This window comes from Aquila chrysaetos, chromosome 2, assembly GCF_900496995.4.
Source record: "Aquila chrysaetos chrysaetos chromosome 2, bAquChr1.4, whole genome shotgun sequence".
Taxonomy (NCBI): domain Eukaryota; kingdom Metazoa; phylum Chordata; class Aves; order Accipitriformes; family Accipitridae; genus Aquila; species Aquila chrysaetos.
Genome location: NC_044005.1, coordinates 70,560,544 through 70,578,931, shown reverse-complemented (window position 1 = coordinate 70,578,931; position 18,388 = coordinate 70,560,544). Strand labels below are relative to the sequence as shown.

At 36.5% G+C, this 18,388-nt stretch overlaps 1 protein-coding gene across 2 annotated transcripts in view; it reads right to left on the bottom strand.

The window, feature by feature from the left end:
* RNGTT (RNA guanylyltransferase and 5'-phosphatase) overlaps positions 1–18,388 on the bottom strand; it is a 188,769-nt gene that overhangs the window by 93,888 nt on the left and 76,493 nt on the right. For both annotated transcript variants that reach the window (XM_030001580.1, XM_030001588.2), the window contains exon 12: positions 1,424–1,492. In XM_030001580.1, the coding sequence (XP_029857440.1) occupies positions 1,424–1,492 (69 nt within the window). The remainder of the gene's footprint in view (positions 1–1,423; positions 1,493–18,388) is intronic.

The window sequence follows — 18,388 nt, the reverse complement described above, 5'->3', positions numbered from 1 at the left end:
TGCACATTGTTTAATCCAGGAAAGTCAGTTTAATAACAGCTGCAATAAACTTTCCATAAACCCTGAAATTTGAACATTAAATTAGACTAAACAAATCTATCCCATATTTTAACGATGAAAAACCTTTATAAGCTTTTATGCAACAAAATCAGTTTTTTGTTGGGTTATAAATTTCTCAGTATGCTAAATCAGAAAAAAACAAGTTCTAGAAACACAAAACATATCAGATATTAATTTCCTGTAACAACAGCAAAGAGATATTCTTCAGTAATTTCATTTCAACTAGAAAAGGTAATTTCAAATTTAGCTGTAGTAACTCTGCACAGCTTAACCTCTAATATTCAGGAAAATAGTTCTGAGATGCCTTTACAATTGCTTTAGATTTTAACAGCATTCCAAGACATCATAAGTACTTCCTACAAAAGTATGAATTTTCTTTACCCTAGTAGTTCTGCTTTGAATTCAAAATAGCTATATATTGGGGGGGGGGGGGGGGGCGGTCTAATTGCTCAGTTAGTTTGTGGTTAGCTGATGTAGAACTTTCAACAGAGAGGTTAATCTTATTTCCAGATGAGAGTGTCATCACCCTTGCTAAGATCTACAATACAGGAAGTAGACCAGAAAAAACCTGTTTTATCTGGAAAACTAAATACAAATGTTTTCTGTGAGTAACTGTAAAGATAGAAATATCTGTCAAATTTAAAATAATAATCAAAATCAATTCCTTGTTTTACAAGCCAAAAAAAAAGTCAGCATGGATGATGTTACAGTCACTATCTGTGCCAATATACAATACACATTGCAGTCTATCCATTGTATCGAGTCAACAGGAGCAGTAGTAGGATGGACGAGGCCATGCTACTGACTTCCTTTAAAGCCACCTTTCCTGCTTGAGAATCATTTACAGTAGTTTTTCTGGTTGTCTGCAGTTCTTCTGGTGACTTCTCCCCAGCCCAGTCATATACCTTTATACTGGCAGACATGGTTCAAGAATATATCATGCCTTAATTGCACTAAAAAAACATGAGTCACAAATTTTACTAGAATTTTAACATATGAACATCCTTGAGAAAGAAAAGTAATCCAATAGCTCAAATCAATGGTTGAAAGATTCACAGAACTCATGCAGTCAGAAAAAAATCCTCCCTTATTTAGCAGCACATCATAGTACACACACGAAAAAAACATGAACTGATTCCTGAAAACTACCACCATGGATTAATCAAGAGTCACACATACTACAAGTTAGATTGCAACCAGTTGAATTTCAGTAGTCTGAGGAACTGGAAAAATCAGAACCAACACTGCAAAGTAATCCTGACCGAAACAAAGATTAGGTAGTAGATGGGACGATGAGTGGGGAGGAGGGGTGAGAATTTCATTTGAGAGTGAAGGCAGAAAAATCCGTTTTTACACTACTTACTCCTGTAGGCTGAAATATCAGTCCATCCACTTCATGGCTAACTTCTCTGGCAAAGCTTCCTTCCAGGAGCTGTAGAACAAAAGGAAAAGAAATCTTTTTTCCATAGAGAAATATTTCACTTAGAAGCCTGCACATCGAAGCAGATTATATGCTACTACTGCAATCATTTGCTAGTAAACTGCTTATTTATGGTTCAACATTAGAGCCTGGGAAATGTCAACATAGAAAGTTTCAACAAATTAGCAGTTTTAACAAAGAACACTCAAGGCTGAAACAAGTTTTAGGGAGGCGAATCCTTACAGTTCTATTCAAGAAAAATGCCTTTGTCCAAAAAGAAATACAGAGAAACCAAGATGATTCTATACACTAAAAGATGAAGAAAAATCAGTTCTGATACAGGACACCACAGTCATTTGTGGCCAAGTAAAAAAACACATTTGCCACTTTAACATACAAGTAGCACTTACCTTAGATTGAAACTATGTATGGAAAAGTATTTCAGGCATCATTCAAAATTCATGTTTGGCAGACTCCCTTGACTAGGCCATAACCCAGTAACACAGCTACGCTACTGCAAAAAACTGTCTGAATTAATTTGGATCTTGAATATTGTGGTACACGTTTTCAAAGACTGTAAATTCCATATGGAGGTGAATACATCCATCAAGATGCATTTACCAGAGAAAAACCATCTAACTAAACAAACTAATGAAACCAGCTAGTCAACAGTTATGAGAATTGATGATACACCTCCATGTTAATTTATGACTTGCCTAAGGATAAGCAAATAACCAATGAGAACTACAATTTACACTAATAGCAAAAATTAGGAGAATTACCAAAATACCTCTTTATTAATTTCAATTTATGTTTTACTGTAGAGATGAATAATCTACCCTGAAGTTGCAGGTGGTTTTAGTAACATTTGAAAAAAAACTTTGACATGTAAGTAACCACATGGTGATAAACATAGCAAATACAGAACTCAGTAAAACACAGTCAGTTTTGAAAGCAACATTTTGGCCTAGACTGTTAATTTTGTGCCATTTCCTTTCTATAGTTCAACTTAACTCAATGGCCCACAGACTAAATTATTCAAATGAAGTCAGTAAAGGGCAAAAATATGAAAGGAGTTGAGAATTAACATTTGTATCTTATTATGGGCTGTACAACTCAAAGTAGTGCACTTATATGGTTCATGGATCAAAAGCCCGATGGCCAAATATTTCAAACAGTAATAATATAACATGATATTTCACTTAAACGTGTAAACGTTTGCACAGAATAATTGGTCTTTTTGCTATAAAAATCCTACTTTTTTTCCTTATCCGCATAGTCATTAGCATATTTGTGCTTATAGCTGCATCAACAAATACAGCTTTCACTATTCTTCACATATTCAACCTAATTGAAAAAACACACTCTATGAGAGTACTCTCAAGTGGTAAAATACTTTAAGAATATTTGATTCCAAGTAAGAAATCATCCAGCGAAACTCAATTTTTCAGTAGAGAAAGCCCATACTTGGAACTTGAAGTTGTAGCTTGCATTTACCTGCTATCATTTTGAATTTTACAGCTGAGGCTCACAGTGTAATGAATCCTTTACCAGATGTCTACCCAAAATACCAACAAAAAAAATTCCCAAATTCTTTCATAAATTCATTGTTACTCTTTAGTTCATCAGAGCAATGAGTACACTGGAAAAATTATAAATTATAAAATGCAAGGGAATCCCTCTTATCAACCTGACACCCAGTTTCAGACTTGAACTCGTTCTCATTTTGGAGGTCTACAGTGTCCTCACTAAGACATCTGCTCCCAAGTGTTAATTAGATATCAAAGACAAAAAGATTTTAAACCCAGAGCAAGCCTCAACAGATAACTAAACCTCTTTGTACTCCCCGTTATTCTGCTTTCATTCTCAGTTATGCTGCTTTCATTCTCATTAGGTCAACTACAAGTATTTGATCACACTCTAGAAACGAATTTTAACTAGAAAGGATTAGCAATTTGGGGGAGGGGGAGAGGGAAGTGGGAAGGAGGGAATGGAAATTTTCTCTGAGCTTCTTCCCATACATATTTTCTTGAGAATTAAACTATTTAGAGGCTGCCTGCGAACAGCAGAATATATACCCATTGAATATTGCAGAAAGTTTGGAATGACACAAGAATGAGCAGAAAACGAACATTTGACATATAAGCAAGTATTTTTGACACTAAAAAAATAGTTGATACAAGGTTTTTAGGTTTATGAACTTAAAACGCAGATATCATGGTTCATCTTTTAAAAAACGATGTTCAACTTTCCACACATGTTAAAATTTCTAATTAACTTGAACAGTACAGTCTTTTTTAATCAGCACCATGATAAATGGCACACCTGCTTGGCTGGGATGACTGCCAGGGATCAGATAAAATGCAATGCATCTCAATGACATTTTATAAAAGATGGGTAAATGAAGCATGCAAGCCAATTCTTCTGGCATGCTACTCCTTGTAGCCTCATGGCATCTATTTCCACCTGTGAACCCCTTCGTTCACTTCTTGCAGCTTCCTGCTTCCCCCTGAATATTGCAATAAACCATATACTCATACTATAGTGTATTATTTAAAACTTTCATTTTCTTACTTTATAACTAAATCCAATTAAAAAAATTATTGCTACATCTAATAATATTCCTCTAATGAAAAGAATGGTATAATTGCATGGAGTGAATGGAGCTGTAAGACGAGTAACAGAATTTCTCCTTGCTCTTTAACCACTGAGATGAGGATGTCACCAAAGCAGCACTAATAACCTGCTGAAGCTGATTTTGCTAGAACACTGAACCAGTCAGCAGTTATTGAGTGGATAATTGAAAAACCACACTATACTTATTGATAAAGAAATCACTTGGCTCCTCCAGCAGGAAGAGAAGAAAATTTCGGTGCATACAGATTCCACATAACGCTAGTAGGTTTTTATTAATGTTTCTATAATTCTGAGGCAAGCCACATGATTCTGACAAGTTTTCAGATGTTCATAAAAAAAAGTCCAGTAGGTACTACTGTGCCTTTTTCTTTCCCTTACAAAAAAACTCCCATGGAAACACAACATGCTGTGAGAGTTATGTAGATTCCAAAACATAATAATGAGTCTGCAAAGTCATACTGACTTTCTACAAAATAATTTGGCTAAGGTCCTTGCACACAACTATTATCAATCTGCTGTGTCACAACACGCAAATATTCCTAACCATTTTGTCCATATTTCTGATTCAAAACTGATAGTGCTTGTTAGCCTACTGAAATACATGGAGACACAGAAAAAAATCCCTTTGAATTTTATAATACAAGATAAATATATTTCCATTTTCCTTGCTTTTTCAATTTCAGAACTGCTATACGCTTCATTCGGTTTTAAGTCAAGCTAGAGCAACTCTGCCTGCACCAGTCCCTAAGCAGTTTTTCAGAGCCACCTTCAAATTACTGATCATCTACCTGTTCACTCCACAGCAAAAAACTGTGAAAGGGAACATACTTTACTCAAAAATATTAGTAACAAACAAATTACCAATTGAATTGTCAGTTAACTAGAATGTAAAACACCTTCAGACATGAGCATACTGTCATTCCTAACTTCACAGAGCCAACACCTTCACTGGCTCAGGTTTCAGCCCAACTTAAAGGACCATCCCTTCCTCTGATGATGGCAGCCGTCACCATCAGACTACAAAGTAATTCTCACATCCTGGCAACTGTCAAGTTTTACAGACATAAGCTCATAAATCTCTGTACAGGTACTGCAGATTCTTTAAACTTATTATACAGTCTTCTGAAAAAGATTCAGAAGTTCCCAGCACCAATAACCACCTGTTTTAAAAGCAAACAATTATTCTGGCTCCTCTCCTTCCACTTCTCTTTTAGAGATGGACTGTTCTGTTTTTAAAACAGGATATCACTCCTGGTTTATTTTTACATGAATTTGTTTCATCTTGCTTGCCAGTTTCTGTGTTTTTCTGTATTTACATGACAATCTCCTCAATAGCCCTGTCTCATCTCAGTATACACTCTTTCATGAGACCTTAATTATCGAAGTTCAATATAAAAATTATTTACTTTAACACTGGTTGCTGATATATTTAAGACACCCCAGAAAAAGTTTTACAACCAAAGTGGGAGGTACAAATGCTTTCAAATGTACAGTGGTTTAACAACATTCAATAAAACATACCTGAATTTAATGTGTCTGCTACTAAGAGAAGGATTTTCATCATATGTTTGCTAACCCACAAGATAAAAAAATTAATCTCTATTATTACATACTGAAGTCTCTGAAAAAAGAGAGAATCACAAATCCAGCTGAAGACCTGTGTAATAAAACCAGTATTTCTATTGGGTAGCCTCCCTGAATTTAAGTTTAAATAAAAACAAAACCAATAAACCCAAAACCCTGCTTAACAAAACTATTTTGCTTAAAAATCAGAACTGAAATCTGGATCTCCCTTGTTATGGGTAGAAGAAAAATATATTGAGAATAATCTAATACATAATATCTTCCAAAATACTGTTTTTGAATGACATCAGAAATCCTACAGAATTGACTTCTTATGTTAAGATCAGTTAAGTTAAAATAATGCAAAATTAGTCTGGATCAGATTCATCCCAACTATCACACTTCCCAAAATCAGTGAATCAGTAACAGGCAGCGATGGAGCCATCATCCAAACTATTAACATTCTAAACTCCCAGCTTTCAAACATTACATTTTGAAAAGGAAGCCTCCTGGAAAAGAGTAAAACATGCTGTTGGTGGGGTATAAGCTTCCTTCGAGATGATCCACAGGGTACTGTGCAATGCTTGAAAATATTATCAAACACAGCTTGATGTCAGCTGAAGGAAGCTGGTCCTTCTAAGCTACGGTTGTGTTCTCTGCTCCTTCCTTCTCCCCAGAATCTTTCCAGTTTCCCCTGTCCTGCAGCATCATTTCTTTTTTGGTTTGTTTTGTTTCTAAAAGCAGAGAAGGTATCAAGAACTAAACAGCTGCTTTCAGTCTCAAAGCAAAAAGGCATCAAATAGCATGTGAGAAACTACATACTGGGGTGGGGGGCGGAGTTTCATATATCATTTAAAAATAAAACTCAAAATCTCAAACTTTCCACAAATAAAAGTTGGCTAATTTGCATTTCAAGAGAAATAGAGCCCAAAATAAAGTGTTACAAGAATTTTTGATTTTGGTTCGTTGACTGAAATTACTACAAATACATGGTAAAACTTTCAGAACAGTCTTCAGTGACTCTGGGGAACACATGGTTTGGGGAATTAAAGGGAGCACACACCTTCTGAAAAATGGAAAAAAAAAAGAAAGAAAAAAAAAAACCTGAAACCCTCAAACTGAATCCACTCAGACTTTTACCTTGTTCATACTCAGGATACCGTTCACCTCACCTAGCCTTAGCATTTGAAGTAAAACAGCTGACCGAAACAAATCTAGTGTAAATTAACAGTTTGGGGGGAGATGGGAGAGGATCAAAGACATACCTCTAGCAATTCCACCGCTTCCTTCCTTCCCTGCCCAAAACCAGACATCACCTGGATCACCAGTTCAGACTAACTTTCAGAAAGCTATGAGGATGAAACCCTCTCCTCTCACGCATATTTAAGTTCCTCTTCAAGTGATATGCTCAAGCGCCAAGTAATTTTTTGGAAAACTGTGCAGTCTCAAGTTACAGCATGCTGTGATAGAGAACAACAATCTTTGTTAAGTTGTTCCAATGAAGTATTGCGTGTGGAATTAAAAAATTAATGCCTATTTCTCAGCAGTTTTTTTCTTCCTTCAACTTTTCTTCCCTGTTCCTCTATTTAGACACTGACCAAGACATCCGTTAGCGTGTTTTTGAGCAAAGAAACAAGCTTCACATTTCAAACATTTCACAAGGAAGCAGATGTAACTCTTCAAATATTTTAATAATGTCTCCTCTAAACTCACAATTTTCTTCATCAACTGAAACCATCCCAACTAGACTAGAAAGAATATTCCAGAAGGGCCATAGCAGCAAGAAAAAATGCACTGCCTTGTTCTCCTCCACGGGAGTCTCCTTTCAAGGAGATCTCTGGATACATGAGCACTTGCCAAAGTATTTCACCAGCCAATGGCTCATTACAACTGGCTGCTTGACTCAAAGTGGCTCCTTCCAAGTAACTGTGAAGGTCCTGAAATCAAAGCCCATGGTCTCAGGAGTGTGACTTCACATGTGGCCATGCCAGTAAATAGTTCTGCTTGCACCCTGTGATTCCAAAAGCTGTAACTAGCATTTCAACATTAACATTTAGTTCCCTTACAAAAACACAAGTAATCCATCTCTCATTTATATGATTTCATGTTTTTCCTCCAAATCAGCTACAAAAATGTTGAATAGTAGATCTTCAATAATTTAACATGACCCTGTTTCCTTTGCATTATTCTAATTTCCTAATCAAAATATGATATGCTACCTTATGTCAAATAAATGAGGTAAAAACAGTATCAGTTGAAGTGTATCTTTACAGCAGGGTAAAGTCCAATTCTACAATGCATCCTCAATTATTCATTGTATTTGGCTATATTTATCTTAAAGATTTGGAATTTTTGTTTGCTGGGAAACCAGCAACAAAAAGGCAAGAAAGGAAATGCAGCATGATAACTGAGAGTACAGTCAGAAAACCACAGCTCATACTAAGTATTCTTAAGCTAATACACTAAAAAAAATCATGAAGTTACAAAATATTTCCTGGCCCATGCTAACAGTCTAAAATATGCATAAAGGAAGAGCAAGATCAAAAACTGTAGAAAATAAATTAAAAACTGAACTCCCTAAGAAGTAACTATTTAAAGAAGTTTTATACGCTAATTAAGAACCAACACATACTGAAGAATAACTGCCACATTTTCAGTAAACCAGTGAAATTATCTACTTTGCCCTAACTGCGTAAGAACACAAAGTATAAACTTCTCACTTGCTCATTACTTAAAAAGAAATTTGATGCTCTTGGGCTGTAAAATCAGTGTATAATTCAACTTGGATGAAAATCCTTTAAAACAATTTATGCTTAAAGCTCAAATCCTAGCTTTCCCACAGCCATCCACTCAAGATGCTAATTCAAGATATAAACAGAGAAAAGCTGCAAACATTATTTTGTCTGTATGAATACATGTATCTCGAAAGCACTTGATGTTAACCTATAACTCAGTACTAAACAAGAATAGTAAAAGTAAACTCCAAAGGTTCATCTGTTTAACAAATTCACCACTATTTTGAACTGTGTCATCTGTGGCAACAGCTGAATCATACTGTGATGAAATTATACCAAATGACTGCATAAAGACACATGGGAATTTTCTCAGTTGATAAAATTAAAAAAATACATACTTTTTATAAAATACTATTTTACAGAAAGCTTTTCAGTTTGTTAATTTACTAGAAGCTCTGAAACCAATCATACTGAAAGACTAAGAATAACCTCTTTGCCAAGTTAATCATACAGAACATTTTGGCTCAAAAGACATTAAAAACACCTAATTACTGCAATGGATTTGTTCCCTATAAGAATAAAAGCAGATAATGGCAGCAATGTGAGACTGATGTTCACTAATATGATCAAGAGACTAATTATTATCCATGAATCATTTGTAGCATTCAAAACTTGATTAATGTCAGGTCAAGTTTAACATGTGATAGGTTTTATTAGTAATGCTCGGCTATCCCACAGCTTGTCAGTTTAAGCAAGTGCCATCTGTTAGGTGTAGGAATAGCCAACAGCCACAACAAAAGCACAGTGGATACAACTGGTCACTAAGTACGTTTTAAGAATTCCATGAGGGAGCTACCCTAGTAATTTTAAACACACTAGACCAGAATCCAGCACAAAAACACCTGCTAAAGATAGGAAATTTGTAGCCCAAAAAAGCGAACATGCAAGGTGGGCTTTTCTCATTTTAAAGCTTGACCAAAGGCACGTTTAGTAATACTGAATTTAGCTTCACAGATTGACAAGTCTCTAGTAACAAAAATTTTTTTGCAAGAGAAATATGCGTAGCTTCCTTTCTACACTCCTTCACCACCTTTACCAAGCATTCCTGTACGGAATACACTGTTTCACCCTTTAAAACATAACTCATGGTATTCAAGTACATATGGCCCTAACTAAAGGCTCATGTAGCAAAACACTGTTAGAAGACAATGAACCTGAAATTCATATTCCACAAAAAGATGTTTACTGACAGTCTCCCACTTGTTCTAATTACAGATAATGGCAAGAAGAAACTTTTTCGCAGTAGGCTCACTTCCTAGTATTTCACAGCACTTTGCGGGTGGCCAGCTTTACCATGGGTCACCTCTCCCACGTACAGCCCATTCACAGCTCTTGCAGCAGGACAGGAGCTCACCCGTGCACCTCCACTGAACCTCCACGAGCTCTGCACTAATAACAGCGGGAGCAGCAGGGCTGAAATAACATGAAATGGCAACAGACAGGTGCATGCACAGAGAGGAAGGAAGGTGACCTAATTCTACCTGGGTTTGCTCCGGCACCTATGCACTCTCCTCTGGTCTAAAAGTAGTTAGAAACTCAGCAGGAGCATTGAAAGAAACATTTATTTACATCACAGCTACAACAGCCCTCTCAAGCGTATTATAAATATGTTCTCATTTGATGGCTCTCTTGCGTTCTAAGCAGATGAAGCTGAAAGGATGCAGATTCAGACTGCTACTAGTGTAACTTGCGGTCTGTACTTCAGCTCCAAGTGTTCTGCCTTCTGGCTAAGAGCATGATGTGCAAGGCTCCTAGACTCCTTGATGTCTTGATGTAAAAGCCAAGTATTCTGAAGACTTGATGCTAGTAGGCCATAGACCATAAATATCATCATAATTCAAAGAACCATAACTACTGTACAGTTTCTTCCTCAACCATTTGCCCATATAATTTCATAGCCAATGACTGACAAGGACCCAAAGTACTAGTGCCTGGGCAGTAGCATTCTAACTCATGACACCACTCTTCATTGATTGTCTTTTAGAACAATTCTGCAGAAAAGTCTTTATCAGAGTCTATCCAACAGGAAGGCAATAGAAATTCCTGCTTATACTCATGTGATGGGGAACGAGCAACAACTCCAAGCAAGAAAGCCAAAGAGAGTCATTCCTTCTATCTGCAACCTGTTTCACGTCATGATTGAAGCACCTCTGAAAAAAGCACGTTATTCCACACACTGGACTCTCAGAGCTTTCCCAGTTCCTACTAGAACTGCTGCCAGTTTCACAAGGGAGTGTTACAGTCTGCTTTTTTTCACAGAGAACTTAAAGCAAGAGAAATTATATATATCATCTTCTGAAACCTGCTTCTTAAATCTTTTCTACTACCCCTCTAAAAGACTTAAAGAAAAGCCACTTCCAGATATATGATTAGCTGAAAGTTACTGTAGCCTGTGATGTGATGCAATCTCCAATACTGAGAAGATGGAAGAACTGCACTAGCTTGATTTCATTACCCAGCCACAAGGGAAAAAATGCTATAGTGAACAACAATAAAATATATTGTGTAAGTGGCGGAGAATAAAGTTTGATGGTTCTATTTTTGGTTTTTTTAATCTCTTTTTGGTTTTGTAGCTAATTCATTAACTGCACTCTTTAAAGATGCTACTAACACTAGCTATATGCCATGTTCCTTAATTATTTGGATAGAGACATTCTAGAAAAATGTAGAGCACGCCGCAGTAAGAGTCCCACTGAGCTATCACCAGTTTGCTCATTCTGAATGAACAACTCCAAAGGTCATGTACTTAATATATTCAAAACAATACCCAAGAATAACATGAGCACTACGTGTGTTAATGCTTAATTTGACAGCACATCTGCATTCCTGAATTCAAAATAAGCATTAGGCATTTCTCACTGTCAATCTCTTCTCAAAAACACAATTGAGAAATTGACATCAATTAACTACGATGTTTTCAAATGCTTCTTCCAAGTAAGAGAAATAGGCTGCTTCAAGAAACTTTAATTGACTTTTGTGATAGCTTCAAAATGGGAGAAACATGGATTCCTCTAGGCTGTGAGGGAATGCCTCTGCCAAATAGCAATAGTATTTCATATTTATTTTGCCTGAGGAAGATATATTTCATGGCTTGGCCATTTAATTTACTGTGCTCTTGCCAGCTCTCTATTTCAACCTGCAAGGTACCTTCAGTTTTTCCTTTTAGGGATTGGGATTTTGTCCATATCACGTTCCCCATGCTGTCCTACCTGGCAGGGCACACCTGCCTGAGACTAGAGTCCTGCTGGAGCTGGAGGAGGTTTAATAGGTGCCACTAGCAAATTCTTTGACCTGTTTACAAATCTACAATCTGTGACATTCCTGAATGGATGGCAGATACTCAGTGAAGTCTGTTACCCGATGTCCAACTGAGCAAGATTCTCCCACTAATGTTCAGAAGCTCCCTAATACTCTTGAGTTTGATCAAATACAACATTCAAAAGTTCTTCTGACGTCAAAGGAAAAAACAACATTGTTGAGTGCAATAGGGCCAAGTACATTTCAGTTTGTTGTCTAAATGATCTTCCAACGTTACAAGCTTGATAGAGTTTATCTGTTATCCAGCCCCTATGTAAACTGCTACAACATAATCCAGTCTCTAGCTGTCAAGAACATGGACAAGCCTGTTTTAATTAAAACAGATAATTAAGGATCATGTTTTATTAAGCATTTCCACTAAGACTCATCAACAAAGACAAATTTGTATATACAATAATTCAATTAGACCTAAAATGGATATTCAAGAATATAAAGTCTTCATACATTTACTGTTACAATGCCTGATTCAAACTGGGCTAATGTATTCCACTGGGCACCGATGCAGTGATTTTAACACAAAAATTAAGATTTAACATTATATTCTGGATGTTCAAAAACATCTGATTCTTCTGCTATGCAATGGCACTTGAGGGCTTTATTTGCTACAAAGTTGAAATTAAAACTTGCCACTGTAAGGCCATAACAGTAAAATGCTAAGATTTTATTATTTCTCGGTTTTAAAGAAAAAGATTAATTTTTTACAGTTTTTTTTGCAAAACTGGCCATATCACAAGAAAAGAAAGAGCTAGCAGGGATGTCCTATAATCTTGTATCATAATAAATTGCTTTAAATTTCACCTCCATCTTTACAATTTTCTTTGTGCTTTTATTCATTTAATCCAAATTAAGCGCATGTCTCTTGAACATCATTCCAATACGAGAAGGCTGATGGCTTCCCTGCGGAGCTGTATTGCCAGAAGGCAGTTTGGAAAGTGACAGGCTGTGAAATGGCACGACGGACAATATTAAACAGTTGCCCCTCAATTAATGAGTGGAGTGACCCACTTAGTCACCACAGCTGAGTCCTCTACCCAATTCAGAAGATATCAAATATACCAATTCAATTGCCTATACTGGGATACCAACCGGTAATTAGGTCCAAACAGATCTGCATGTCCTCTGTTTTGGTAATACACTACAAAACTGAAAGTAGAAATCACTGTTAAAGACATTTTTCCTACTTAGAAAGGTGTATTATTTCCATTGCACAAAATGCAGAAAAAATAATTTACAAAAATGTTAGAAAGTTCAAAGCTAAAGTTAAAATGTTAAAAGCTAAACTGAATATGTACTGTTCCAACGTTTAAACTTACCATGTGCACCAAGCATAATGCTTCATCCATATGCCTTTATTTTTCCACTAGTTTCATTGTTTTCTTTCCCACACTATAGTTTGGCAAGTCAGTATTTAATTATATATTCCACATCTGAATTATTCTACATTAATTTAATTTGTAACACTAGAAATATCTAACATGGGCCACTAGTTATGAAAATAATCCTTCATGGAAATATTCAAGACTGTTTGTTTTAACTTCAGTAGATCATTTTCCAAAAAATGTGAAATGTAACTAATGTATGAATAATTTCGTAAACCAAAAGCAAAAAACTATTTCCCCTTTTCCCTAACCAAAATTATACTGTGCTGAAATACTATACTTGACCTTCAACATCACAAATAATAATAATCAAAAGCAAGTAGCTTAATCCTCTTTTGTTAACTCTAGGAAATGAACACAGATTCTTGCCCATGAACATGTCTCCACAAGCGACTCCACCAGAGCAAGGAGACTGAAAAATTAGCCATAGCTGAGTCATTTTTCTTCCCTACTACAGGGGAAAAATCTTCTGGTGTAAACCACATCTAACCAAGCAACGGCAGCCTCCCTGTCCCACAGAAAGCAAAGGAACACCCAGAGGCAGCTAGACACCCCACCAGCCCTGGCCTACAAAGTCCCTGCTACCCTCATCCTCCCACTGCCAGAAATTATGTTTACCGAACAGTATCCACATCATTCCAGTGCTGCAGCTGGTTGCATGAAATAGCTCCAGTTCAAGCACTGAATTTTAAGTGGTAGTAACCTACATTCAGCTCAAGAGCCCGAGTTTGGTCATCTATTTCATGTTACAATTTACAAAGCTTCCACTTGGTCTGGTTGGCTGTCCTTACCTTTAAAATTCACATGGTAAAATAATTTTGAGAAATCAGGCTGAAGTACTACTACATGCTAGGATACAGGACAGCTGCCAAGTGAAGATTTCAAGTTCTAATATGAGCATAAGGTAACATCATTCCAGCTTCTTATTCACTACTTGTTTACTAGGTTCCTCAGGTCAACCATTATTTGCATTTACAGGAAGAAAAGCACTCCAAAAAGAAGATTTGAGTGAAGATAACCACCAGCACAAAAGCATCTAAGAGTGGAATAAGGCAGTACTGCTTTTACAACATTTGACTTTCCATTTTGGGGGAGATGGGACAGGACGAAGGGAGGAAGAAATATACGAAGTAAAGAAATAAAAGTAAACAGAAACAAAATGGTAGAGGGGAGATGGGTTAGAAGATAATTAAAAGGAGATGTGATGATAAACAGGCCAAAAACCTGGAAAAGAACAGATGGAGTGAGGACTATGGTGTAGGCCAGTCACTGAAGAGCGACTGCCAACTCTGGGTCAGGAAATGCAGGATTGAAAGGTAAGCTGATTAAGCTACTACTTAAGGCAGAGAAAATAAAAACAACAACAAAAAACAGAGGAAACAAGTCTTTTGGCATTAAAAACCCTACAGATGGTAACATCCCCCCTCCACCAAGATGTGGAATTCACAATCTCCAATAATTAGGCAGAGATTATTTGACACTGCTGCTGCTGCCATTGCTGCCACACTGAATTCTTTCGTCTTCTGTTCCACGACTGCAAACCTTCTCCACATTTTTGTCTATAGCCTACTTGGCGACACAAGACAGGGTTTTGTGGTCAGTTAGTTTTGGGTTAACAGCTCTCTTGGCAGACGTGGATGAGCTATATCCACATATACTGCCTTTTATCAGGGTTCATTTTCTCAGGCCATGCAAATACTAGCTTACAGCTGCCTCAGCTGCCTGCGAAATACTTCACACCAACATCAGCAAGTCATGTAGTTACACAATCTCCTTCATCATCAGAGGTCCACAGCCACTTAATTTTCCAAAACGAACCACCTCAACAGTAGCTGTACATTTATTGGCACAAACTTTTAAACATTCCGCCTTTCCTAGCTACAACAAAAGCAGTTTGAAAAAAATAAAAATAAAAATCCAAATGTCAAATAAACCAGGAGAACAAAATAAGTCATCTGTCAGTTCACAAATTTGACTGAAAACTTTCGAGAAGATCCTAGACCATTTAATCTTCTAGCAGAGATTACTCACCTTCATTCTAATCCCACTAGGACAAGCTGTCATTTTAAAACCAGATAATAGTCTAAGAACTGACAAGTCATTGACATACAGCGTGCTAACATTTGAAAAAGGTTGCTCATTTGACCTGTATCATTGTTTAACCTTCAGCCCTATTGTTCCACCGAGAGTGATGGGCACAATTCTCCATGGGATCACGGACTGCACAGAAAGGAACTTTTTTCCTACTCCTGCTAGACAGCATTTTCACTAGACAATAGGCTTTAGTGATGACATCCAGTCTGGGACTGTCCACACCAAAAAGCCTTGCAAAAGAACTGTGGATTGGTTTAGGCAGTGAAAGCCAAGACATGCACCATTTCCAAGTGTTTAATTATTTCTATGTACCTGTACTTCCTGTTTAATATAACGAAGACAATGTCCTTGTTGAAAATCCTAAAATATTTGTATACATAAAAGGCTAAGGATCTAAGGCTAAGGATATGCGGCATATAATGCACTAACCTCACTAGTCTTTAATACTTTAGCATCAAGGAAGCCTAAAACGGCTTCTTTCACAGACTGCTGCTATCCTTATATGATGGGTGGGAGAGCTAGTAGATCTGACATTGTCATCTCCTTGAATTCTGATGCACACTAATAAATGAAAAGAAAGCAACCTATGCAACAAAAATGACCAATCGTGCAAGTGTAATGACAAACAGCAAAGATTCAACATCGCTCAAAAATATCTTTCTATAAGAATTTGGAAGTTATATTAAAAGGCAAAATGGCTCACAGAGTACATGTTCCCAGCTAACACTAAAAGAGTAAACTATGTTTAATGATTCTTTGATTATACAGGCAGGCAAATTTAGTGATACTGCTTTCTCCATCAATATCAAAATTCAACAAGCTAACATTTTGAGAGATTCTGAGAATATACAACGCGTCCCCAAGTGACTGTCCCTTTCTTTTCTTCCTCTCACCACCAAAACTCAGTCTTATAAAAACCAAACAAAAGTCCATTAAAACATCTTAAGATAACTTTCAAGACAACATTATAAAGATATAACATTGTAAAGATATAGCCCTTCTTTCCAAAATCTAGTACCAACAACAAATGTCAAGGCACAACTATAAATGCTGCCATACTTTAAAATTGTACTTTAAAAGTGCATTTCATCTCACAGTAAATTGATTTTCAGACTAGGAAAAAAAACAGCCAGTACTCTAACTCTGGTATTAAAGTCCCAAATCCATAACTCTGAGAACAATTTCATTATTGGACATATTATATAACACAGTACAAAGTTTACTGCTCTTTCAAGTAATTACTTCCACATTGTCACTGAAAATAACTAAACCTATATGGACAACATTAGTTTTTCCCAGTATAATTAGAAGTTTTAGCCACTTATTCTGCTATCAAATATAGTGCTGAGACTCCTGGCCTTTTTTTTGAGTAATCTTCCTACAATCCACCCAAGCTAACACACATTTCCTCACACATGCTATTGTTAATAAGAAGAATGGCCAATGACAGCTTTCAATTTGGAACACTATGTCTTAACTCAGGTCATAGAAAGGAATGATGGAGGGAGGCTGTGAAGGGAGAAGTCTACAATATTTACTTTTGTGAGGTTCAAACTGCGTCTTGGGAAAACATTTCAGAAATTGAAGTTTCTCAAAACAAAAATAAGATGTGATGTGTGGTTCCAGCTGTGGTAATTCAGAAGTACACTTGATTCTTTTCTTGACCCTAAGCAAAACCCAGCTATGCTTCAAAAAAAACCAGTCCAAGACATACTCCAAGAATTTTGATGAAACACGTTCTGACCAGTGGTATGGGTTTTCCACTTCTTCAGTCTTGAATATGCTAGTGCAATCAGAGATCCGTCTTACCTGCTGCCAAAGACTGCCATGTCCATTGATCTTTCTTTGAAAGTAACAAGCCTTGGGGATGACCCGAGAAGCTACATCTTCTGTCAGTGAAATACAAGAACTGGAGGTAGAGAAGAAACCTACGCTTAAGAAAACACACAGCTTTTCTGGGACCACTCAAGGGTGTAAATCTTTAAGAACCTCTAGTCAAGAAAGGAAGGATCCTGATAGATGCTTTTTAAAGATGAAAGGATCCCGCTGTTCTTGGAAAAGAACAAGAAAAACAGCTAATTAAACATAAGGAAAAGATCTGCGTAAGCAGGTCCCATTTGTCAGTCCTTTAGCAGCCATTCAGCTGCCACCATCTCTGAAGATGGATTGATGGGTATGGTGAGTCAATCTGAATACAAGCAGACTTAGAAGCTAAAAGGAATTCCTTGTCTCCCTGCAGACCCTGCTGTGCTGCACACAGAGTTGGTAAACCCTGTCAAGACATTTGTCATTGATGCAAAGGAAACCCAGCTTGCTCTTTCAGCTATAATAATGAGGTATTCATCGCTATGAGTACATTTGTTGCTATAGTTGCAGAGATGACTGAATAAACATAGAAAAAAGATCTTTTGGGCAAAGCAATACTATTTTTAGATAGTCGTCTTTCAGAATAGGGCAATGCTTCAAAACAATAGTTTATTCTGACCACATATAATGAAAAATTCTGTTCATGAAGTTCTGATGAATATGAAGATGTAATCCTGCTTTCATTATCCTACGGAAGTGTTACAGGAATCACACTCATCAAGTTCAGAGAAGTAATGAAACAAAAAATGCATTTTTGAGGTAAATAAGAGCAACAGTAATTCTTAGCCTAAATATTACTCTTTTGAGAATATATTTTTATGAATACCATTCTTTTGAGCAGATACAGTTTTGAAATATAATTTGAAACTACAATGATTTCCCTTATATGTTTACTAATATTGCTTTAGATAAAACTCTACATCAATGCTGGTAGTACTACCTAAAACTCCTTACAGTTATCATAGGGCATACAAACAATTCTTAAATATTGACATAAAATTTCTTGCTTATTGAAAACAATGATCAGATTTAAAGCCTCATTAGAAGTCTTCTGTTGTAAAAGTAGTATAATGAACATGCTACACTAGATAACAGTGACTTCAAATGAGGACAAGGATTGTTTAAAACCTGTAACATACATTGTACAAAAAGAAAATTTTAAAACCTATGGTTATTTCAAACCCAAAATGCACAAAGCTTTAGAGTCTGCCCTGATTACCACTTAAAAAAACCACCCCAAAATCAAACAAAAAAAA